General features: G+C 43.1%; 1 protein-coding gene across 1 annotated transcript in view; it reads right to left on the reverse strand.

The window, feature by feature from the left end:
- Nucleotides 1-21,183, reverse strand: part of PLBD1 (phospholipase B domain containing 1) — a 51,674-nt gene extending 30,491 nt beyond the window's left edge. Inside the window, exons 1-3 of the mRNA XM_032855048.1 lie at nt 20,846-21,183; nt 10,253-10,472; nt 1,300-1,383 (exon numbers count right to left, since the gene is read on the reverse strand). Of these exons, the coding sequence (XP_032710939.1) occupies nt 1,300-1,383; nt 10,253-10,472; nt 20,846-20,954 (413 nt within the window). The 5' untranslated portion in view covers nt 20,955-21,183. The remainder of the gene's footprint in view (nt 1-1,299; nt 1,384-10,252; nt 10,473-20,845) is intronic.
- Nucleotides 21,184-26,425: the final 5,242 nt, after the last annotated feature.

A 26,425-nucleotide genomic window follows, 5' to 3' on the forward strand; every position in this document is an offset into this window, starting at 1 on the left:
GATTATATATTCAGATACTTATGGTAGTGTAATTTATATTCTGGATCTTGTAACATCCGAATCACTTTGAAAGGCTATCGGGCAAATCCTAAATGATTTTCGATTTCTTCCTAGGACTCTGACTCTTCCTTGATAGCTCTCTGCATGCTCTATCTAGGTGTAACATTTAGCTTCTCGTGATCCTGAAATCTACAAAATTCGAAGATAGGCCATCCATATGTATTTCATACAAAACCACAATGCCTCACTAAATCATTACGGATAAGTCATTAATTGTTTTTTTATATGGAAGTTGTAAATTTAAAGAACAACAACAGCAAACTCCTAAGGACAAGGTAGATGATATATGTCTATATTTCTCTCCAATCGTTTTCATAGTTTATGGTTCATTCTATATCAGTTGTGGCCAGTAACTGCCTCAACACCTCTGTCCTAGTATACTTAGCAAGACAGGTTTGTTTTTTATACTCCTTCCATTCTGTCTCTCTTCTTTATAGTCTTTCCATTCTATCTCTCTTTTAGTTCTCTACACTTTCTAGAAAGGGAATGATTTGACATGAGTTTGTATACTGAAAGTTATTTCTGATTTATTCAGGCTTTCTCCAAATCAGCCTTAGAATACAAGGTCATTGCTTCATAAGATCTAGCCCAATAATTTTTAACGATACGCTGTAGGACTTTAGCATTCAGTGTATGGTTTGGAGGGCCAAACCAGGAGCCCTTTGGTCCCCAAATTAATCACAGTTGCAAATATAAAACAATGCCACATATAAAACAAATAGGAAACAACTTTTCTTAATACTGAGAATTACTAAGTCTTCAGAAAACTTGATTACAATGGCCATGTTCTCCAAGGATGTTAAGAATAAGGACTAGATAACAGCCAGGGCTCCTACTAAGATGGGAACCCAGGCCCATGACACAGGAGCACCTCAGAGAGGGAGGAGGAGGGATCCCTGAAGGATCCTCAGGTGGAAGCAGTCTAGGCATTTAACTCTGCCTTCCTTACACTGATGGGTCTTCCTCCAGATGTGTAATCGATGATGACATTCAACCTGACCTTTGAAAGAGCCCAAGTTAGAAGACATGTTGTCTGCAACCAGTTTTCATGTCATTACCGAAATGTGCTAAACCTTACTATAGGACCAGCTACAGGCAGGACCAGTCCTGCCTAAGAGACAGAAAAACAAATTGGCAGAAGGAAAAATTGTTGTTTGCAATGACAGATTCAGGACCTACAGTCTCAATGGCAAGAGGAGATATACATTATAAATATATACTCCGTATAATTATACATACTCCATAAAATCTTGCACTTTATCCACGATGGAAGGTTTCTTAATCAGCTGTGGGTAGAGGTTAATGAAGTGGTCATACATGTGTCTGAAACAAAAGAAAATGGTTACATTTCTATTTTTCTTCCTAGGGCAGTCCATCATAGCAAATTATACAATTTTTGGACTATCAAGTCCCCTTATTGCAAACCTGGTCTTTTTTTTTTTTTTGAAATTTTATTTATTTATTTGATAGTGAGAGAGAGAGAATGAGAGAATGAGAGTGCAAGCAGAGGGGGAGGGAGAGGGAGAAGCAGGCTCCATGCAGGACTTGATCCCAAGCCCCTGAGGTCACAACCTGAGCTGAAGGCAGATGCTTAACTGACTGAGCCACCTAGGAGCCCCTGCCTTTCTTAAAAAAAAAAAAAAAAAAAAAAAAAAAAATCAAATGTACAATTTAAAATTGAGAAATATTTCCAACATAGAGAAAAACATGTAATAAAACCAACACCCAAGTACCTCTATGCAACTTTATTAAAGTCATTACATTTTGCCATGTTTGTGCCTACAGTTTTAAAGAGAAATAAAACATTAGAGAGGTGCCTGGGTGGCTCAGTCAGTAGAGCCTGTAGCTCTTGATCTCAGGGTTGTGAGTTCGAGTCCCATGTTGGGAGTAGAGATTACTTAAAAATAAAATCATAAAAAAACCCTAACAACATTACAGCTGAAGCCCCTGTGTACAGTTCTCCGATGCTAATTCCACACCTTTCTCCACAGATGTAACTCCAATCTTGAATGGGTGATTTATTACTCTCATGCATGTTTCTATACCATCACTAGATATAGATTTATTATTTTATTTTTTTTTAGATTTTATTTATTTATTTATTTGTCAGAGAGAGAAAGAGGGCGCACAAGCAAGGGGAATGGCAAGCAGGGGAGAAGCAGGCTCCCACCTGAGCAGGGAGACCTACACGGGACTCAATGCCAGGACCCTGTGATCATGACCTGAGCTGAAGGCAGATGCTTAACCAACTGAGCCATCCAGCTGCCCACCCCCCAGATATAGAGTTAATAATAAATAAGGTACAGTATTACTTAGGTTTCTGAAGAAATCATAAACAAGATCATACTATCACTCTAACATGTAATTCTCTCACCATGACACATGTTATCATCTGCAATTTAAATTTATTGTTTTCATCTGCTGATAGTATTCCATGGTATTAGTATATAAGAATTCATGAATGCAACTTCAAATATTATTGTAAATGTCTCTTCTTAAATATTTGCATGTTCTTCTAGAATATATTTACTATATATAAAAGTAGAATTGCAGGGATGAATATTCTATATTATCTACAGTTACTAGATACTGCCAAGTGGTTGTTCATAGTGATTGTACCCATTTATATTCCCACCGGCTACATATTAGACTTCTTCTGGCTCCACAAAGTCACCAACACTTGGTATGATCAGATTTTTTAATTTTTGACAATTAACATGGTTTCTCATTATTTTAATTTTCATCCCTCCCTTCCCCCCAGATTATTGGCTATTTGGGATTCTTTATTTTAAAACTTACTTTAGAAAATAAATAAATAAATAAATAATAAAAAATAATAAATAAAACTTACTTAAAAAAATTAAATGTGGGAGTACCTGGGTGGCTCAGTAGATTAAGTGTCTGCCTTCGGCTCAGATCATGATCTCAGGGTCCTGGGATCAAGCCCTGTGTCCAGCTCTCCACTCGGGGAAATCTGTTTCCCTTTGCCTTCTTCCTCTGTCCCTCTCCCCACTCATCCTCTCTCTCTCTCTCAAATGAATAAATAAAATCTTAAAAAAAAATGTGTAGGGGCACCTGGGTGGCTCAATCAGCTGAGCGTCCAGCTCTTGATTTTGGCTCAGGTCATGATCTCAGGGTCGTGAGATCACGTTCTGCAATGGGCTCTGTGCTCAGTACGGAGCCTGCTTGAGATTCTCTCTCTCCCTGTGCCCTTGCCCCACAACAATGTCTAGGCATTTTTGGTTGTCACACTAGGAGGTGTATGTGTGTGTATGTGGGGGGGGGGGAGGGTGCTACTGGTATCTAGGGGGTGGAGGCTGGGGGGCTACGAAACACCCTGCAATCTACAGGACAGCCCTCCCCCCCACAACAAAGAATTACTCCACCCAAAATGTCCACAGTGCCAAGACAAGAGTCTTGACTCGGGGATGGTTGCTGAAGATGCCCACAGGACGACGGGATGGATGGAGGTATAGATGAGTAACTGGGCTAGGGATTTTTCTGTTCTGCCATACAGAGCAGAGGAAGAGAAACATCCACCTTGAGGTCATGGATCCTGCCCCATTCAGGAGCCCTGAGGAACACAGGCCACTTTCCTCAGGTTGAGGCCTTCTCTGATCCCTGGGTTTGGGATCCTACACTTTGGTGTGGTAGAGCCATATAGGACAGCAGTTAAGGGTAGAGACTCTGAATTCTGAGTTCAAAGGTTGACTTCACTACTTCTAGGCAATATGACCAACTTCTCCACACTTCCAAATTCTCATCATGCAGACCTGATGCTAAGATCCGCCTCACGGATGTGTTGCTAATTTCAGCTCTGCGGTGTTTAAAGTCAGTAAGTTTCATCCTAAGTTGGGGGAGACTTTGCTTCCCTTTATGTAAGACACACTTACTCCCACCCTACCCTGAGTCTCTTTGTGTCATGTTAATACCCTATCATTTAGCACTTGTCAGGTCCTGTCTTCTACTCTTTTCTACTTGCTTTAACTTTCTGGGTCTGAGACCAAAACAAACTCCTTCAGAATTTCCTATAGCAATCCATTTACGTGGATACATGTCCATGCCTGCTCAAACTCCGTTGCTGGACAACCTGGTCCCTGTTTACTAGCTTTGTGACTTTCGGCTTGTTACTTAACTTCTCTGTGCTCGAGTGTTCACATCAATAGTAATGGGAGTAATTTAACTTGTAAAATGCTTTGAACAGTGTCTGGCCCATTTTAAATGTCATCTAAGGTTTAGTCATTGCCATCGCTGTCATCAGCAGAAGCAGCAGCACCTTGTGATTCATGGGAAGGTCCAAATAATTCCTAGTTCTTGGGCCATTTGATATTTTTGAGGATGGGAGTGTGTCTCACTTATCTTTGCTTTGCCTACCATCTTGAATGGGAAGCACATTGAGTTTCTAACATCAAAGAAGCAAGTTCGGGTTATGGCAGAGATTCTTGAGGTATTTCCTGGTAGTAGACCAGAAACAAAAAAGGAACCACCTTTGACTACTTCCTGTACTTGTGCCATAATCTTGCTAGAACCTCCTTTCATCATAGTTTCACCAACTGGTGTGTTAACATATTAACTTAAATGGAGTTCTCTTTGAAGAGTGTGCTCAGGAGCTCTAACCCACCCCATTTCTTTCTCCCCCACCCCAGAATCCAACACAAGGCAGGTAATGTGTTTGTTGCAGTGAAGTGGCTCGCTCCTACTAGATAATTCCAGAGATGTTTCAGAGGCTGCCTCAGCCACACACAGGCTCAGCCACTTTACTGAAAACTGGAGCAGACCTGATACACACACCCTCATCATCATTCTTTCCAGAAAGGTTTCATGACTCATTTTATTAAAACCAATGTAGAACTATTTATCAGCTTTTACCATCATTAGTGAGACATGAGCTACTCTGATTAGGGAGCCAGCCCATCAAGTCAAAAAACGAAAGAAGAAGCTCCATTTGGCCATGGCTGCCAGACACTGCATTACATGGAAAAAAGTACCTCGTGCTTTTGGTTCATCCCTAAAGAACTGGAACAGCACAGGATTCAATTAAACCTAATCAGCATGTAATTAAGTAACTGCTGGGGACAGAAGTGGCTGTGCCAGGTGTCCAGGGTATATAAAAATGAATAAGATAGGGACCTGCCCCTAAAGCACTAACAGATGGTGGAGGGGAGAGAGAGGGAGCTCAATCCAGTTGGAATGGAATCGGGAAGTGCCTTGAGGAGATAGCATGTGAGATGGGCCCTGGGGGGCTGAGCAATATTTCAGGTGGTGGAGATGGGAGAGGCAGCATCTGGCTCTCAGGGAATGCAGTGTAAAAGCTGCTGGAAAGGGATGTGTGACAGGCTGACAGGGCAGCGTGGCAGGGTTCAGGAGCCCACCCAGAAGGCATGTTTGCATGGTAATCACAGTGGCTCCTCAGGAGATGGGTGTGGACAAGAGAGCATGAGGAAGGGCAAGACGGTGAGAGAAGCCCCGGAAGGGTCTAGGGCTGCCTCCAGGCTGAGGCCCGGCTGGACCTGCTGCTTCCACTGTACCCTGTGGGAAAACCATGCCGTGGCAGGGCTGTGGATGGCCTGGAGTTTCGTGATAAAGCACGAGGGCTGGGCCCAGGTCCCAGCTGTTCTCTGGAGAGTGTTGTAAGGTTCAAGGAAACAACTTATGACTGAACACTTCCAATAAAATGATGGAGGATTTCAGGATATTTCTTTATATGTTTTTGTTTGGCCTTGCAAGTATGTCATAGGTTGGAGAGAGCAAATTATTTCCTCCACAGTAGTTAAACCAAGCTCTTTATCACAGTATCTCAGCTGTTCCTGCCACAATACCCAACCTCATACACACTCCTTCCCTTCAAGATTCTGGGGAATATAAGGAATGTCACTCCATTTTAAATTTGGTGATGTGGGAAGAACATGGCGGCCCTAAACTTCCCATGGCCCCTGGCAGCCACCTGAGCAGCTCTGCTGCTGAATGGAGAACAAGGCGGGTGCACCTGGGTGGCTCAGATGGTTAAGCTTGGGACTCTTGGTTTCAGCTCAGGTCCTGATCTCAAGGCTGTGAGGCTTAGTCCTGTGTGAGGCTCTGCGCTCAGCACCGAGTCTGCTTGAGAGTCTCTCCATCTGTCCCTCCCCCTTGCTTGTGGGTGTGCACGTCCATTCTCTCTCTCTCAGATAAATAAATAAATCTTAGGGGGATTAAAAAAGGAAAACAAAAAAAGATGGCTCTTTCTTTTGGCCATTGGCATAAATTCACCTTCTCAGACCAGGCTCAGACCCTTCTTCTTTCTTTCTTTCTTTTTTTTTTTTTTTTTTTAAAGATTTTACTTATTTATTTATTTGACAGAGAGCAGGAGAGCACAGGCAGAGGGAGCAGCAGGCAAGGGAGAAGCAGGTCCCCCGCTGAGCAGGGACGGCAGTGGGGCTCCATCCCAGGACCCAGGAATCATGACCTGAGCTGAAGCGCCCCCTCAGATGCTTTTGCTCCAAGGCTGTGTCTCAGTAAGTGGAATCACGCCTTACAAACGCCCCCAAGTAACAGTCCCTGGGAGTATAGGTTTTAGATAAAAAAAATGATGTGTGTGTAGGAAGATGCTGTTGCTTCTCAGACAGTTGCCCATGAGTAGCTGAAAACAAACACAAGAACACCACTATTGCCTGTGACTTGTATTCCTCCTCCTCTGTTGGTTTGTGACTCTAGCCACGCTTCCAGATGGTTGAAGGTTAGGCTCTTCTGTGCTGAATACCAAGGCAGCCCCCCGCCTCTCATGACTTGGTCAGTGAGGACGGTGTCGGTGGGCTGCATGGCCGTGCTGCCTGGAGTCGTAAGCCTGCAAATCCTTCCAGTATGCTCTCTGTTCTGTCTCCCTCCTGGAGCTCTTGTCCCTGGGAGCCCAGTTTCTCTGTTCCATTTTGCAGATCTTCAAAATGAGCTCCTGGGCATCAGAATGTATGATAAGCCTTCCCCTCCTGGACCATATCAGACGAGGGAAGAAATCGATAGCCTCCTCCCTTCCTCTCTCTTCTCCAGCCCATTGCCAGGAGTGTTCTAAGCATACTAGGTCATGTCCCACTATTGTGAGCTTCGAGCTAGGCACAGAGTAAGTCTTTTCCATGCAAGCTGGGAAATCTCCCTATTTAATTGATTTTACAGACATGCAATGAGAGTGTCACCCTCTTAAGAGGGAAATGGGAAATGCCTTTCTAACGACAGTTTTGGTTGTAATTCTTCGTTTTCCTCTTTTTGGTTCTGTTCTCCTTCCTCCCTCCGCTACTCCCTTCCTTTGTTTCCTTTTGTCCTCTCCTCCTCCTCTTTCTCTTTTTCTCTCTTTCTTCTTCAAATATACAAATACCTGACTTCTCTCTTCCATCCAGCCCCTTTGGTTCTTTGTCACGCTTCTTCCTGATCACCAAGATCTTCTGTTCCATGAGATCTGTCAAAGTCTCTGCAGGGAAGAAGTCCTCTCAAGACTCTTGCTACTGCATATATGGGAAGCCCATCCTTGAGCAGGTGACATTCTTGAATTGTCAATAAGGAATACAAAACAGAGACCAACAGAGATATTGTCTTTCAAATTCGAGAAACCTCTGAGCACTCTCCGATGGAAATGAAGAATGACAACCGCCAAACGGGCAGGCTTCCATCCAAAGCCTTCCATGATACAGCCTCTATCTGCCATTTTAAACCTGTTGCCCTCTGACTAATCAACGGAGCTTCTACTCCTCGCTCATTTGTAAAGGCAAATTCCTCATTTCAGACTCATTGCCTTTTTTCAGTATTTGGTTCCGTTTCTTTCTGCCCAGAATTATTTTCTTCCTCTTCCCAGCCAAACTGAATGTCGTCGCCCATCAAACACCAGACCCACAGCTCACTCCTTCTGCAAAGGCTTCTTTGACTGTTCTGGCCCCTGAGGTGCCTTCCTTTTGGACTGTTATAGTTATTTATGATTAAAGCACTCTTTCCAGGTTGTTCTCTGCAGCAGAAATGTTCCTAAGAAGAGTCCCTCAACTTTTCCTTAACGATCCAGTATTCACTAAGATTGCTAGATTTACCTCTCCCTCACTCCTGATCACTCATCAGGATGAATGGAGGGAAACTGGTCTGAAGGGAGGGAAGACTCAGTTGCCAGGTCCTTAAAATAGGTTACAATATACAGGAAGTTGTTTCTATTTATTTATGTATTATTTTTTTAGAGAGAGAGAATGCGTGGGTGTGCATTGGGGGGGGGCGAGGGACAGGGGAGAGAATCTTAAGCAGGCTCCATACTCAGCACAGAGGCCTCGATCTCATGACCCTGAGATCATGACCTGAGCCAAAAGCAAGAGTCGGATGCTCAACCAGCTGAGATGTCCAGGTGCCCCAGGAAGTTGTTTGTTCCATCTGAGAAGACTCACGCATGTCAAATTTTCTTTGAATGGACAGGGCAAAAATGCAGCGTAAGCAAACAAATAAAACCCCAGTTGTTGAATAATAGCTAAGTGTTTTTCTTCTAAGAAATAAAATTTTTACTCTAATATAGAAGCATTTAAGAAGCTACGAAGAGAATTGATATTAACCCAGATTCCTTGGATCTTCTTCATCAATGGATAAAGGTACTCAAGGGTAGGTCAGTTCTTTATCTTAAGAATAAGGGTAAATGATAAAGTCACCCCTAGAAGTGAGATATAAAAATTTATGTTTTTCTGAGACATAAGAATATCAGACATTCCACCTTCAGCAGAAGCCTTCTGGCAAACACCCTAAAATTCCTGCTGTGTGATACCTATCTGCACAGACGACATGCTCATCCTCACCACAATCTCTGATTAGAGCTGCTCCCACAAATCTCAGATTCCCTTAAAGGCCCATTATGTATAGCACTCATGACAACCTAGTGTATTTATAGGCACACAACTTCACTCAAATTACTTCTCTAAACCTGCAACTCAATTTAAATAATGAAATCAGAACTAGTAGGTACACAGTAAATATAGATTTGCAGAGACGGATGAAAAGTTCAGATTCTATATTAAATATATTATAAAATACAGTTTTAAACTTTTTTTAAGCTTTTGGTTTTTGTGGGGGTTTTTTGGTGGGGAGAGGGGTGGAAAGAGAGGGAGAGAGAATCTTAAGCAGGCTCCATGCCCAGCACGGAGCCTGACACCGGGCTCAGTCTCATGACTCTGAGACCATGACTTGAGCCAAAATCAAGAATCGGACGCTTAACCAACTGAGCCACCCAGGCGCTCTTAAACATGTTTTTTAAGATCTTAGTCCATTTATAAAGTTTTATGCATCCCTGAGTAGTATATCATTAAGGGGACCTATATGGTAGAGTAACAAAAAATTGGTATAAAAAGAAAAACAGGAATTTCTAGTTCATTAAAAAAAGAGCTATTGGAGCACAAGAACTAGTTATTCAACATTTGATATAATCTCCAGCACTTAGAAACAAATTAAGATTGGCACTGAACTTATTAAGGTGCCTTACGAAGGCGAACAAAATAGGGTTTGGTTAAACTCCCCACAACAGTCTAGGTCACAGAGAATAAAAGGAAAAAGCCAAATCATCAAGACACTTTTTATATCAAAGAAAGGTTGAGGCTTGATTAAATGAGTTGCAACTTTCTTTTCCTTAAAGAGCTTATCTTGGAAAAGGATGTGTCTTGATTGCATTATTATTAACTACATCTTTGTTATTTTCACAAGACACAGGAAAGACATAAGAATCAAGTAACAACAGAACTGGAAGGAATATTTATATTAGACATCAGGATTTCAATTGAAAATCTTTGCCCACTTGAAAGTATTGTTTTAAGACTGTTGAAAAAAAATGCTCTTATATTTTAAGTTTAACGAATCATCTGTGTTCAGTGCTTCTTGGTCACTTTACCTATAAATTTCTTTGTACCAGACAATAAATGGCTACTAGGATAAAATGGCTGAGCTGTATTTTAAAAATAGTTTCGCCAAAAGGAAAACTTTTTAAGTGCCACAAGAATGGAAGAATGCCACAGTTGGGGGGCTTTTTTCCATCCACGTCAGGTACTGATTAGAGGTGAAAATGTGATTCTGATCATGTTTCAATCATATGAGGGGCACCTCAGGTACTTTCCAGTTCTAATGTCCAATGTCAGGAAGACAGGAGCCACTGGTAGACAAAGAAAGGGACAGAGTTGCCTGGTAGTTCTCCACCACAACTAAAGATTGAAGTACTTACGGGGCAGTGAGGTAACCCTCCAAAAAGCCAGCCACAAACATGGTGATCTCATTGCTCAGGGTCTGAGAACCATACCCGGCTCTGATCTCCAGGATGCCCCAGCCTGTGGTTTTCATAGAGTCATTGTAAAAGCCATAGGCGTCCCCATTCCTGTCTAGTACGTTTTTGACTTCTACTGTCTTTTCAGTAGGTATCCAGTACGCGGTTGCATAGTAGACTTCTGAAAGAAAAGAAGAAGCAATAATAATGGGATGCTATTTAACTGATTTGCTGATGTACTTTTTTTCCATGTAACCAATAATTTCACCACATTTGCTTTTAGAGAATCCATTCTGTTAGAATTGGGAAATTTGCCACTATGGTTTGTCTTTGTTATAAGTGGGGAAAAACCAGAGCCTGATCAAAGGAGATGAGCTCAGAGCACAGTGAACTAGGTCAAAGGTGGGGGGGAAGTAATTAGAGCATCATAGAGGTGGGTCTAAATGCTTCATCCTCAGAGATAAGATTCTGGGCAAGGTCAGAGTTAGAGCCCTTGCTCAGCTCTTACTTCAACCAAGCATAGGGTGAATGTACATGGTCCATAACATATTCGATCCCCAAGGCAATTGGACCAAAGCATCCATATTCTCAGGCATCTTATACTATCTCTCTTGCCTAATTCTTAACACATAACATTAGATTCCTATTTTGCAGAAAAAAAACCACAAAAAACAAAAACCAAAAAACTATCACCTGTGAGCCTCTCAAGTTCTTGATAATTTTGTGAATATATCCTTACAAACCTATAGCCATCTCTCTCTTCTCATTCACCTCAATCCCTCTACCCATGTTATAGATCAACTCCTCTTACTTCTTTGGGAACTTTGTTCCATCCTGTGTCTTCTTGTTCCTGCACCCTGACGCTCTCTTCGTGCAATGGCTCCTCTGATTTAGTATACTGACATGCTCCATTGTCTCAGGCCTAAGGGCAAACCAATCACAGAAGCTCTCTCTGGACCCTGGGACCAGATATGGCCATTGCCAGAATCTCTCACTCCTTTCATGAAATTATTACAAATATTACAGGGCACATTGTGTCATGGGCTATGCTAGGTACCGGTGAGAGAGCTGTGAATATGACTGGCCCATTTCCAAACCTCATCCTTTAGAAAGAGGAACACACACTCCGCTTCCTCATCTTCCTCCCATCAGCCTGCTGCAGCCGGCATCCATGTGCACCCTGCTACTGGCACCATCCTGGCTTGGGTCACTAATAACATCCTAATGTCACAAGAGCGGCTGAGAGCATTTGACCTTGGTGACCACTAGTTCTTAAAAAACTCTTTCCTTCCATGCCTCTGGGATGACATGAATCTGCATCTTCTCCTCCTCTGCCTGCTTTCTTCCTCATTGTCCCCAGGCTTTCTCTTTATCCTGTGGACCCAACAGCACACTTGGTAACACCACCTGGAAGATTCTATAAGCAAAAGAAATTCAAAATATCCAAACGAGAACTATTATGCTGCTCTCTCACCCATCCTCCACCTTCTGCTTTCTATCTCTGTTATCCTTCTATCTGAGACCCAAGCCCATCCAGGCCCCCTCTCTCTCCTGCAAACTCATCTTGAATCAAGGCCTCCCAACCATCTCTCCCTCCAGTCTCTACCTCTGTAGCCCCACCTTTCCATGCTACCTCAGATATCACAACTAGCCTGAACTATAAGAAAGGCCCTTTTCAAGGTGCCTCTGACTTGTAATTCATCCTTCATACTCTACCAGAGTGATCTTTCTAAAATGCAAATAATTTGTTTACTTGCCTACCAAGGTCTTCACTGACTTCCATTTCCTAGAAATAAAATTCTTTGGCTACACTCTTGGGCTTCATCATCTGCTTTCTGCCTACACTATGCAACTTCACTCACCACCCCCATGCACTTTGTCATCTGGAAGCCATCATATACCACTGTCCAACCTGCCATGAGCTGGTTCAACACCTCTGACTTTGCATATGCTGTTTCGTCCGCCTAAGAGTTTCTCTCTTGTTAACCATGTAGCTATCTCAAAAGTGCTACTTAAGACTCAGGAAGCAGCACCCCTTTGTGGCAGCTGACTCGGTCTACAAGTTCAATGTCACTTGGTTGTAGGTATATCTTCTTTGGGCCTTTCACACTGTAACTCACATGCCTTCTGCCGCTCTTAGCCTGTGAGCTCCTGGAGGCCAAAGACTCAGAACTACCCTAGTGCCTAGCTTGTCACAGATACTCAGCAAGTATTTGTGAAAGGAAGGGAGACTTAGGAAGAAAGAGGGAAAAAGGAATGGAGAAAGGAAATGGTATGTGATGCATTTGTTTCTTGGCCTAAGAAACTATTGGACAGCTGCTCAGGTTGAAGACCAATTTATATTCAAGTTGTCAAAGAGCTGGGAAGAGGCCAGAATGACTCTCAGGTTCTAGACTGAGCCTCAGTGGATGGATGTTGTTGTATTATTCACTGAGAGAGGGAGCAGAAGGGTCTGGGAGGTCTGGGAGGAAATAGGAGTTTAATTTTGGACAGACTGTGTTTTCAGTGGTTAAGATACCAGAAGGTTCAGGACCCCTGGGTGGCTCAGTCAGTTAAGCAACTGCCTTTGGCTCAGGTCATGATCCCAGGGTCCTGAGATCGAGCCCCACATCGGGCTCCCTGCTCAGCGGGGGGTCTGCTTCTCCCTCTCCCTCTCTGCCACTTCCCCTGACTGTGCTCTCCTGCTCCCTCTCTGTTAAATAAATAAATGCAATCTTTTAAAAAAATGATACAAAAAAAAAGATGCCAGAAGATTCAGATTAAATGTTTATATATAGTTATCTGTTGTCAACATTAAAAATTGACTCAACATGCTGTGAAGTGTGTAAACCTGGCCATTCACAGACCTGTACCCCTGGGGATAAAAATATATTATATGTTTATAAAAAATAAAATTAAAAAAAATAAAATAAAATAAAAAGAAAAAAAATTGACTCAACATTTTATTATTTTATTTTGATGCAAAGATTGTCTATCAAATAATTGCTAAAGGTATAATGTTAATACTAGAGTATCATAGCACCTTGCCCCAAGGGGGCTGGGTGATTGGCTGGGATTTGGTCAGGCTTAGAAGCTAAAGCTGATTATGTCCCTTAAAGAAAGAATAATCCTGAGCAGGAAAGTCCATTCACTTCTGAGTAAAGTCATGACCATAATGGCGGACTTTCTTTAAAAATGGTTAAGTGGAAATAATGATGTTCATAAAAAGAGGTAGGTTCACAATGCTTTCACAGACTTCTGGTGACGAATAATAGTCTACTTGTTAGTAAAGCCAACCAGCCACAATTTGACAACTATAGGTAGCATCCACAGAAACGTCCCTTCTTCCAAATACAATAAATGTGTTCTCCAAATGGAGTTTGGATCACCGTGGCATGGCCTCAGCCTTTCCCCAGATTTCCACACACATTCTCTTCTACCCTCACCTCTAGTGAGTCTTGTAGGGAAGTGAAGGAAGCATGGCTGACGAGAAACACAGCAGCTGCAAACTGCTGCAGCGAGGGGGAGTGGGGTGTGTGCAGGGTCATAAACAGAAACTGTGAAGAGAGGAAGGAAGGTGAACCAGCCTTCTGGGGTTCTTCCCTTTCAGTTCTATCCACATGGAACAATTTTAGCTTCGTTCCTTTCTCCCAAATCTTGGCACTTCTCCTTGAACACTGTGGCCTTGCCTAGCTTCACCTTCCCTTCCAGGAGCCCCTTTTGCCATAAACCTTGACTTGCTCTCCATCCAAGCAATCAAGGGCTGTGTTTTCGCTGTTGCTGGAACTATGTAATTTCCTGACTACAAATAATACAATTCCTCAAATTGGTGCTTTTTTGATACTAATGTGCCGCCAGGCATTAAAAAAAAAAAATCCCTTAAGAGAATTCAATGATAAAAATGTACTGCTAACTAACTGACCAAGTGAGCAAGTACTTTGCGAATTAGGCCAACATCTGAGTTTCTTGCTCCACCCCTAAATGATGTTCTCTCTCCCTCAATGTTTTCTCCATGTACCAACTCTTTCTGGATTTCCTAATACCACATTACTTTCTGATTTTCTTAAATCCTTTGGTAGTTTAAGCCATTTTACTTTTCTACTTTTTTTTTTTTTTTCAAACATCTCCATGTTGGGAAGCAGATGTTGTGAAAAGGACAACTGCAAAAAGGTAGACCAAAATCACATTCTTGGAATTCCACACTAGCTTTATACACGCTCTGTGAAGGCAGACACAGGTCCTGCTTACCGCTCTATTTCCTGGGAGCACTGGACCCAGCATAGAACTGTTTCTGGGATGAGTCTAGTTTAATTGTGTGTACTCTAATGAAAGTGAAGTTTATCAGAATATTCACAGAAGTTAATCTAAAATAACTCAAGTCATTATACCTTCAAGCTCAGGGAAGGGGCTTAAAGGATGGTTCAGATGCCCAAGGGGCAAATGCCTTTTCCCCCTAAACTGGTGAGAAGGGAAGTGAGTTTAAAATCTTTAACAGCAACATCTTCAAAGTCAATGCACTTGATAAATTTCTGCTGAACGAATGGGAACGTTACTTTATAAAAACAGAGTCTTTTTCTTGTGTAAAGATGGAAGAAGCCTCCTCCTTTTTATATTTCTCTCAACATAAAAACCTAAATGCCCAAATTAAATTTATTTACTTGTGTATTCTAATATTTTCTATGAGTTGTTTTCAGTGGGGGAAAAAAAAAATCCTAACCCTGTCTTAGAATTTGTAAAATAATTGTAAGTGGCCCAAATCACTCTCCCCTGTATTTGGAACCTATTTTTCCAGGCGGGCACTTTATTCATGATAGAGTAAGTGGTTTTTTTAACCTGGAGCAATGCAATTTTACCTAATATATTCAGTAAGTTACATAGGGAAAAAGAGGAAGAAACATGAAAGGGCAGACACAGAAAATATGAGAGAAAATATTTTTAAAAATTAAGATTGCAACTTAATCTATTCAGATTGAGTTTAGTTGACACTTCTCTGATCCTGATCCTTAAATTATTTTTGTCTTTTATGTCCATTGGACAAAAGGTCTCTGTATTTTTTGGTCTACCTTGGTTGACATTCTACTTCCTTCTTTGAAAGGGTTCAGTAAATTGATATCTGGTTTTTAGATTTGCTTTGACTCTTCAGCAGAAAATAACTGATTCATGATAAACAGCCTCCAGGCAACAACATTCTAAGGGTTTCTGCTCTCACTCCCAGAAGAAAGCAGAGCCTAGGACTCTTGCTGAAGGGGGGATTATTCTGGGTACGGGAATGGGGGATGGGGAATATGAAATAGGGAAGGAGAGAAAGCTAATTCAAAGGTGCAATCTGAGATGGCCCAAACAAGAGTGGAGATAAGCCCCTGAGGACCCCATCCCAGGGATGGAAGGAGGAACATTTAACTACAGCTGCCCATCATGCATTGGTCAAAAGTTGCCCTGTGAGGGGTTAAATCCCTCTGTCTAGGTTTGCAAGTGCTTCGGTGTGAAATGGTTATGATGCTAGAGAAGCCTGAGGTATAAAGCAAGGTATCCTTTCAGGGGGGCTAGGGTGAGGGTGAGGCCCCTCGCATTTACAGCAGCTGAAGCTCGCACAGATAGCAGTGAGGGGATGTGAGGTGGGAGGCATATTCTGTCCAATATATTAGGTAAGCAGAAAGGGATACCGCTTTAAAAAAACAGTGTCAAAGAAACAAAGTGCTAATACAGAAAAATCCTGGAGATTTACTTGGATCTGGAAAGATCCCTTTCCTTCATCCCCTCAGAACGAACCTATTCTGTCTACACTGCTAGCTTCAACCAGAGTTTTTGCTAAAAGTCCTGTCAACAGAAAGTCAACTTTGCCCCTCATTTGGCGCTGTTAGCTCACTCTTCATCTACATCACTCTTTAGTTATATATATTTGTATGTATGTGGTTCAAAAATTTAGTTACAAGCTCCTTGAGAGTCAGGGGGTGGCATCTGTTTTTTCATTGTATTGACTCCTTTGGGGTGAACAGTGTTTTCTTGCCTACATCCCAAACTTCCACACCGCCTGGGGAGGAGACAGACTGGTATTGAGTCTCTGTCTATTCATTCTTGATTTCGGGGTGTGGGCTCTAATTTTGGAATCTTAGATGTGTAAATGCTGGTTTGAATTAACTCGCCATTACCTCACCTGCTGGGCTGGTAACTCATTTGCAAGGCTAGCGGACACACTTCAAAGCAAGCTCTGAATCAAGAGGTTTCACAATTTCCCATTGGAAGATTGTAATATGGTATTGTTTGTGCAGACAGAGGTTCAAGTTTTAGATCAAAGTTTCCTCATATTTTCACTACCTCTCTTAGTTTCCTTTACCCCACGGAGTAAGTTCCTGTTTTGCCATAGTGCAAAGAAACAACATAAAAACACTAATAAATTTTCTAGCCACATCTTAGAGTGAAATTTTCAAGTGATTGTGAAATAGAACTTGTAGGAGCAACTGGAACTTACTCTATTAAAAAAAAAAAAGACAAAGCATAAATGCATTTTAAAAAAACTTAAAATGCTGAATAAGATAAATCCTTTGGAGTCATTCCATTTTTGGTGCTGCTACCTATCTTGCTAACTCGAGAGTTAATCCTTGATAATTTAGAATTTTTTTAAAAAACCCAAAAGATAACAGGTGACAAAAATTAAAATAATGCCTAAAAATGTGTGAAAACAATAATTTCTGTTCTGCATGTTAGAAGTTCCAAGCTGAAGTTCACGTGATTTGCAGTTTACCTATTATGAAAAATGTGTCTAAAATGTTCTATCTCCTCAGGTCATTTTACAGCTACAAAAAAAAAAAAAATTAAAAAAATAAAAAATAAATAAAATGTTCCATCTCAATTTAAAGACTGAAGGGGAGGATATTTTAAACATTTTCTTCTGGAGAAAGATTTTGATCTTTGCCATCAGATTAATATTTCCAGAAGGACTAGGAAACAAATTTTAACAATAAAGAGGAATGGGCACTTCCGCAGAAATTCTTCTGGAACTTAGCTTGTATAACAAACTTATAGAAAGCACGAAAAAAATGTTTGGGTTTACCGACAGCACCGACTTCTTTTGGATCTGAAACGTTAAGACAGTGGGGATGAGCTGTAGGAAGATTTAGTGGGGCTCAGAAAGATGGAGAAGAGCTGGGAAATGCTACAGCAGGCATGGTTGATAAAATGGCACTTAGAAAAATCAAGGTGATGGCAACCAATCAGTGGTAACCCAGGAAAGCTACCTCGGGCTCTGCTCGCTGTTTCCTGAAGCACTCGCCCAACGTGCCCCTGTATGCTCCAAGTCCATGCAACGCTGGGCCACGATTAAGAAAAACCCTGCTTTTATAACAAGCTATTACCTCACAGCACATAGATTATTGGCTGTGGTTCTGGTTGCCTTATCCAAAGATCTGTCCTGCCTTTCCAGGGAAAAAGCAACTCCAACGGCCAATAATAACGGTCACTCAATTATGCAGCCCCTACTGTATACAAGGCCCTGTTCCACACCCTAGGAGGCAGATACTCCAGTCCCCGTTTAACAGATGAGGGAACTGAGGTGTAGAGATAGATAACTGGCTGAAGGTCGCACAGTAAGTACTGGAACCAGGATTCAAATGCAGGCAGTTAGGCTCCGTGCTTCCTGTTTCTGGAATTCCCTACTACCTCTCTAGTATTAAACTTGCAAAAATGAACTGCCACAAAAGGAATGAGCCACCACCTCAAGTGAACCTAGAGATCAGAAAGCCCTCTGAATCAAAGGATCAACTGAGAACAGCCTCCACCAAAGGTCTACCAAGTCACCTTTAGGAGCCTGAACAACTCCCAGATTGGCAAACTTCTCCACAACCACATAAAAGTACTGGCCTGGGGCGCCTGGGTGGCTCCGTGGGTTAAAGCCTCTGCCTTCGGCTCAGGTCATGATCCCAGGGTCCTGGGACTGAGCCCCACATCGGGCTCTCTGCTAGGCAGGGAGCCCGCTTCCCTTCCTCTCTCTGCCTCTCTCTGCCTACTTGTGATCTCTCTCTCTGCCAAATAAATAAATAAAATCTTTAAAAATATATTAAATAAATAAAATAAAATAAAAAAGTACTGGCCTATCCAGAGAGGCAATGTGTTAGTCTCCAGCGGGCACTGGTGAGCCATGGAAGCATGGAAAAAGCAGTGTCCCAGAGGCAAGGGCCAACTGTGCTAGGTGAGCTCCAGTACGAGCACCCAGAGGCTAACTGAAGCATCAGCCCTCCTGGGAAGCAAATCCAGCAGGCAACCAGCCTGAGAATCCCTGAGAGGATCTTTCTAGTGTAATCTGATTACAAGAGAGTGGCCGGGGAGGCTATGCAAAGGTCCCATCTGCTAAAAATCCATTATGGGTGTTTTGGTGAATAGACTTTGGTATCTGTCAGGGTGAATCAGCTTCTTTGTATCTGATTGGCTCTGGAGCATGGGAAGGAATGCATTTCTCAAATCTAGTCCTGCAAGTCCAGGGGCCAGATTTGGAACAAGTTTTACCAAGGCACAGGGCACCTTATAAATCTCTGAGTAACCAACCCGTCTCTTTTCTAGTGTGACTTCACTATACACACCACCAAGAAAAATTACAGAAACAAATATGGGTCTCTCCAGTCTGGAAGGATAAAGGCAATGCTATTATATGACTGAAGTCCACACTAGTTTGGAAGACAGGCTAAGAGGAATGTGCAATTGTTGGCCAATATTTCTGGAATAATGAATCTGCAAAGTTATTTTTGGATTAACAGGTGCACATTGGTAGATATAAAGATCATTCCAGGAAGATGAAAATGCAATCCCTTTGGTGTGTGTTGGGTACCCATTAAAGTCAGAGTACTGAGCTGGGCACTTCAGAGAAAACGTGACAAGAAAGAGGTAGCAAAGGCTCTGTTCTCTGCCCGCATGTGCCGGGCAGTCTAGTAGAAGGGTAAAACAAAGAGCCAAAAATTTACACGGGAAAGCAGGTTGGTTTGGATGCAACAAAGGAAACAAGGTTCACATCTGTTTGAAAGAGTGGGCGTGGGTTTCACCAGCTGTTCCTCAGGCCATGATAAGAAGTCTTCTTTGGATTGCCAGGCCCCGTGCTGTCAGGATCACTGGCCACAGAAATGCCCTCAGTCTTTGCCTTGACTCCTGACCATCCTGGCCAGACCTCAGCTGAGTATCTATCTGGGGAAGTCAGTTTAAGAAGCTGTTTCTTGCCAGGGGTTCTCTTCTTGAATAAACAGTGCCTCATCTTCAGAAAAACAGTATCTCCACCTCACTCCTCAGACTGCCCTCCATCTAAGGAACACTTTAAACAATCCACACAATTCAAAAGAACAGAGAAGTTAGAAGGGTTTCACTCAGCATTCCAGACACAAGAAGCCATTTCCATTTCTGGAGCACTTTTAGCCTGTTCCAGGTATGCCTGAAGGAGCAGGTTGTCTGGGCTCATAGGGTGGCTGGAATGCCTCCTCCACAGTGCAGGTAAGGAACAGAATGGGGCACATAAATCAACAGTCAGGAGCCTAGGGGTGTATGCCTTCTGATCCCAGAGGCCCAGGCAGTTTAAGTCTAGAAAGATTTAAGAGTGGTTAAGAGGGCAAGCTGCAAAAGCAAAGGCCGTGAAATCTGCTAATTGCGGTTTCTTGTGGATGGAAGGTGATGTAGTAAATCTGTACACTCATTTGGGAAAGGGTTCCCTCTCCGAAACCCCACCCTATACCACCCTATTCTTGCACAAGGTCAGCACAGAAAAGGGCTTGGAAGTAAAGCAAACTTAATCCTCTCTTAAGATTACTTTTGAAGTCTTTCGAGTTTCTTTGGTTAATTTTAGTCTTATCCATCGGGAAGAAAACTGACAAATCCGGTACTTTTTTTTTTTGGTAGGGATAAAACCTGTTGTAGGAAGAGGGGAGTAGTTAAGTAAATACTGTGGGGCAATTCAGCTCTGCCTTCGCTTGCGGTGTATCTTAACCCAAGCTCCTCAATTTCTCTCAATTTCGAATGGTCTGTAGACTGAGGGTAACACTCCTATTTAGAGTTCTAGTAAGCACTGTATGAAAAGCCCTTTAGCACGCTGCCTGGCCCCTATCAAGCTGACAATACCAGACTGCACTTACTTTAAACCAAAGTCATGGGTAGTTCAGGGGAAAAAAAAAAAAAAAAAAAAAAAAGAACGAAACCAAAAAACAAAAACACCTGACAGCCCGGAATCATACCTCTATGATGTGAATAAATATATTTAGATGTCCTTTGGCTGCGCTTTGGGGGACCAGTCGAGGCTCAGCCAGCCAAGAGCCGCGCCGGAGCGCACTGATTTGTTCGCCAAGCCTCCAGACCCCACTTCTGAAGTTCGCCTCCCGGAGTCCATCTCTGAGCTCCGGCGGCCCTGGAGCGAGCTGGGGTCGTGCCTCCAGCCCTCCGCGTCCACCCAGAACCCAGTCACCGCCTGGCGGTCAACTTGGCCGAGTCGGGGCGCGGGCGGGAGCGCACGGAGCGGCGGGCGGGCGCAGCGCGGGCCAGGCGGACGCCCAGGGCCGCGTGTCTGCGGACTCCCCCTCCCAGGGGGCCCTGTGGGCGCGCACCGCTCACCTGCCAGGCTCGGCGGCACCGCGGCGGCCACCACCAGCAGCAGCAGCGGCAGCAGGGGCGGCGGGGCGGGCGACGTGAGCAGCGCGAGGTCCCGGCTGCGGCGGGGCATGGCTCGGCGGCCGCGACCTGCCCCGGGTGGGACGAGGCAGCTGGTGCTGGAGCGGCTCTGGAGCCGGCAGCGGGGCGCCGCGTCTCCGAGGTCGGGGCGTCCTTACTCTTCCATTAGTCCTGCCGGGTGGGGGCTTTTAGGGGCGACGAAGCCTCACGTGGCCTCGGGAGCAACCTTTGCCCCGCTGGCAAAGGCGGGTCCTTTCTGACCCTCTAGCACCCTGTGGGCTGGGCTGAGAAAGTTCCCCGGCTGCGCTTTTGGGACCTGACGAGGCTCCCGGCCGCTTTCTCTGCGCTCGTAGGGCAGTTTTGGGGCCCAAGGCTTGAACAGACACGATCAGGTCAACACCGCCAGCCTCTGTCGCCGGGGTCGGCCTCTCGGCCACTCGTCTGCAGCGGCGGGGATGAGGCACCCTGAGCAGCGGTGACATGCATGCCCCCTGCCTACACGCAGCTCCGGTTCTGGGCCGTTCTGCAGTGTCTTGGATGGGCCCGTACTCCTCAGGGATCACTGCTCTTCCAGCTCAGGCTGTTTAACCTACACCCATTTGCTGGGGCCCAAGACTTCCCAACCTTTGCTTTTCTCTTCATTGGCTGGAGCCGCCACTAGACTGTGATTCAGACGGGATTGAAACTAGATCTATTTCTGAGCCCCTGGGGAAGTCCCCATTTCTGTGCCAGGTAGGGTGACATTGTGAAGTAGGCAAAAGTATGCCTTGAGTGACATTGTGAAGTTGGCAAAGGGTGCCCTAGGTGACATTGTGAAGTAGGCAAAAAGCATTTTATTTTTTCAATAACCATTTATTGAGCCCATCTTGCGTGCCTGGTGCCTGGGATAAAAAGACCCACCAAGAGCTTGACCTACTGCTGGCGAGAAGGACAAAGCCATATAAATAAAAAGGTGCTGAGAAGTGGCCATTAGTGCTGTCATAGAGCTATGGCGAAGGTACCGTGTGGAAACCCAGGATGGGACAAGTCTCTACTCCAGAGCTGGGGGGCAAGGCACCCCACTCTTCTCTCCTGGTCTTTCTTCCAGGCTTAACTGAGGTGTTAAGGGAAGATGGGAAGGGAGGCAGAGAAACACTTTTCCTAGAGGGGAAATAGATTTATAACTGTTAGAAATAAATCTAGAACAATTATATCAAATCTCTGTGCAAATTATTGAACACAAGTCCCAAGTCATCATTTTGTTTGGTGACAGCACCTAGTACAGTGTCCAGATAATAATATCACTTAATGGATGAAGGAATTGAGGACACTGTAAAGACTGCACATTTTACTCGAGTTAGAAAATTAAAGTGAAGGAAAATTATGAGCATTCTTGTTGTGCCATGTTGGGAAGAGACCTACCTTAGGACATTCAAAGAAGTTGTGCCACCCCAGATGTTTAAGTCATGCTAACTTCTACCATTACTAACGCTTCCAACCCAAGGAGCCAAGTTTTTGGATATGAGCATGTATCTAAAAATACCTGATGTGAGCTATGAGGCACCTACTCATCTCTTACGTGGTCATCAAATGTTTGTTCACTTCCACATTCCAGACATAGAGTAATAAACAAGACAGACAGAGCCCCTGCTCTCACAAAGCTTGCATTCTAGAGGGGGAAGCAAATTATGCAAATAAATTAATTTGATCAGGGTTTCTCATTCTCAGCATTGTAACATTTTGGATCATACAAATTTTTGTTGTTGGGGGGGAGGGTTCCTGGGCATCCCCTGGCCAGTAGCCACTAAATGCCAGTTATCACCCCTCCCTCCAAGTTGTGACTATTTCAAATGACTTCAGACACTACCAAAGGTTTCCCTAAGGGGCAAAATTGTCCTCAGTTGAGAATCACCGGATTGGATGATGATAAATCTCGCCTTCTTTAAATTGGTGGGGTTTATATATCTGGGAGGGAAATGAACAGCAAAACTCACACCAAAGCTGAGGGGAGGAGGACCCCAGAAGATGTGGACTGTAGAATGATTTTAATCACTTTTCTAGCAGACATGTGTGGTTTAGGGCTGCTTACCATCCATTCATTACCTTATTCCTGGTACTACTTTTTCATGGATCTGGACTCCAATGGTTTAGAAGTTTCCGTGAGCAAGGGAAGAGGCATGTTCCCGTCAAGAGACCTAATGATAGTTTCATTGAATTGGAATTTGAAATTGCTGCCTGGTCTGCACTGGACTTCTTTGGGAAGATAAAAGGGTGGGGAGCAGAATGAATAGGATTATAGTGCTGGTTAGAGGGATTGAGCCTGACAATGAAATGGAAATACAGCTACACAGTAATAGGGGGCAGTGGTAGAAGGAGCCCAGGGGAGTTCCTGGTCTCTCACCATGTCCTACTGAAATGATTAATGAGTTTGCTGTCCCCTCACCTAGGCTGACTAAGGGACTGAGGCTCTTCACCCCAAAAGACACACAACCCCTACCAGCTGAGATGTTGGCCCCAGGCGATAGCTGAGTGACCAGTTATAGAAACAGAGACAGTAGCCTCTGTATTTCTTTCCTTGCTGTAACATATCTATGATGGATTCAAAATGTTAGTTTCAGAATAAAATGTGTATACTATAAATTTATTTCTTTTTCAAAAGGTATACTTAGCATTCACTTATCCACTAATGGTAGAGATTTTAAGATGTCAGATTTTAGGTTCCTCAGCCTCATTTGGGCTAAGTCCTTAGTATCCTTCCCCCATTTCCTTGACATTGATTTTGGTTTCAGGGGGCTTGTGTATTGACCTGGTACTGGAGAAGAGGCATCTACCATGTGATTTGTCCTCTTGGCCTGGTGGCCTCCCTTGAGATTTATCTCTTCTGGTCCTTTATCTGTGGTTCTTGGCCTTGGGTCTAGATTCTTAAATACTCCATGAATTAGTTAGGGTAATACTAGCTACTATTACAAATAAATCCCAAAAGTTCAGTGGGTTAATACAACAGAAGTTTATGTCTGGCTCATATCTCTGCTCAGTGTGGGAGTTCTTAATATGTTTGTGGCTTTCCTTCATTTAGAAATTTAGAAACCCTGCCTCCTTTCATCTTGTGGTTCCATGATTCCCTCAGGCAGAGGTTCCCAAACTTTCTTGGTTCACAGTGTCGGAGTCTCAGTAATACATTCTTGGAGCTGAAGACCAAAAGAAATATCTAATGGTTCCTTTTATTTAGTAGTTAGGGCTAAACAATGTAATAATAGTAGTTTGCTCAATGTCCTGGGACAACATTATGTTTTCTTCAAAAATCTATGATATCCCAAATACACCCTTCAAAGTTCATTATGATGTGTTCTACTGATATTACTATTTCCTGTGAACATTTAATATAGTCTAGGTATGCGTTGTGATTTCATTATGGTTGGCAAACTGGATGCAGAAACCAGGACTTTAGGACCTCGGAGTCTTGTCTTCTAGCTGAAAGAAGGGGGAAATCATATAGGGAACGTACTCCAGCCTTTTAATCACTTTTGCTCATTGTCCATCGGCAATAACTAGACATATTGCCATACCTATATGCCAAAGACGCTGGGAAATGAGGCCATCACCTCTCCATAGTGAAGTAAGATTTTTAGTAGGTAGCTAGCTGTTTCTGATATCATTGGCAACCTCTCCATCCAGACTTGGATTCCATTGGGTCCTTTGGTTCATTCTCAGGTCTCTCTGATCCCTGTGGCAGTAGGGACTCACAGATACGCTAGTCTAGTATGTCAATCAGTGAGCCTATCGGTGGTTGACCTCTCCCATTTGCTGCCAGTACAACTCAGGTCCGAGTGGGGGACACATAACTCCATTACAAGGCTTGCAAGATCAGGAGCTACATTCTGGAAAACTTAAACATCATCTCCTCTGCTCTGGTAATTCTAGACCTGTCTTAAATTTCTATTACCAAGTATTTCCACACCCCACCCCACCCATCAACTAGGCGACTCACGCCCTGGGGGAGGGGCGGTGTTGGCCCTTGCATCCAGGACTAGGCATTTCTCTTATCAGCTCTTCAGATTTTTTACTTCTTCCAGTAGGAGCTAATTCAACATTATTACAATTCTTATTCCAACTTGTTGTTCTTGAATAAGCTGTTTTATTCCAGTCTGGGTCTTTCAATTTTCCAAGCCAAGTTTTTGAATATTTTAAAGTATTTTCCTCTCCCAGATGCGTAGAGTTTATAATCTTATGGCTTTGAAGATTATGGCCTGTGTCTACTCCAGACCTCAAAAGCCACACATTTTACTCTTTGATATTTCAATATTTTCATTTTCCCTCCCTTGAGCAATACGTCTTAGATTCTTGGAATAAATAGAGTGATGGAAGATTTACTATATTAAACAGTTCTCAGAAGAAATATGTGGAGGGTAATATTTTAGATTGCTATCCAACTATTCCGTACACTTATGTCTGTAGCTGAATTTTCTTTGCTTTGGTATTCTTTCCCTCCGTCATTTTGTGTAGGTTGTGTTGATAGTTAAACTTCCCTTTTGGTCTACAGGTGTTGGAATAGAGAGTTGAAATTGCTACAGAACCAAAGAAAAGGTGGATATTCTCTCAGAAATCCTGGGCTTGGGCTTGATGTCTGTAACGTTCATTTTGATTGCTTAGAACACAGTTCTATACTGTTCATCCATCCTTCCTTCTGCTTATTTGCCTGCCCTTTATAGAAGCTGCCGCCCATTGTAATTTCCAGACTGCAGGTGTCTTGTAAGTTGGGTACACAAAAGAAGGGGTATCCCCGGACAGTGACTGTAAGCTCATGCACATGTCTTAGCTCCAGAGTCACGGCATGAGGGTGAGATGGACATCCGGAGATGAGAGATGAGAGAGAAGTTTCTGGACAAGTTGAATACTGATTCAGTGGTTTATTATTATTTTTTTTCTACAGATGACAAACATGAACTTTTTGCCCAGCTGATAGACATTTTATCCCTATTTTTCCCTCCAAAGAGGCTGAAAAAGTCACTCCCCAATACTTTCAGGGGGCAGAGCATTTCCGGCATTGTTTAAGGATGTAATTTGGTGCCTGACAGCTCTTTTTTCAAAGTGTTTCTAGAGCTCTTTTTCTGTCTCTTTCCTAAATTCAGTGGCTATATCATGGAGTAGCTACCACTGGCTTCTTCTATTTATTTTTTTTTCTCTACTCTTAATATTTTACCATCATCTTCATTCTACAGATAGAAGTACAAATGCCAAATAAAAACAATTGCAGACAGAACCATTTCTTGGTGGCACCTAACCTTCACTGTAGAGGGGAACTATTCCCATGATAATTGTCCCTGCTTTTCTGTCAGGTTATAAGAAAGAATTGAAACCTGATGGGTAGGTAACAATGAGTAGATGAAAAATGCTTGATAACTGTTTGATAAATCTGGCTACTACTGATATTTTTAAACAAAGACAATAAGAAGAAAATTTTAGGTAGTTAAAACAGCTAGGAATTAACATTATTAACCCGGGTCAGAACTCCAGAAAAATGTTACCTGGGAAAGATCCTATTTC

The sequence above is a fragment of the Lontra canadensis genome, unplaced genomic scaffold, assembly GCF_010015895.1.
Source record: "Lontra canadensis isolate GAN:19392208 unplaced genomic scaffold, GSC_riverotter_1.0 scaffold9, whole genome shotgun sequence".
Classification (NCBI taxonomy): Eukaryota; Metazoa; Chordata; class Mammalia; order Carnivora; family Mustelidae; genus Lontra; species Lontra canadensis.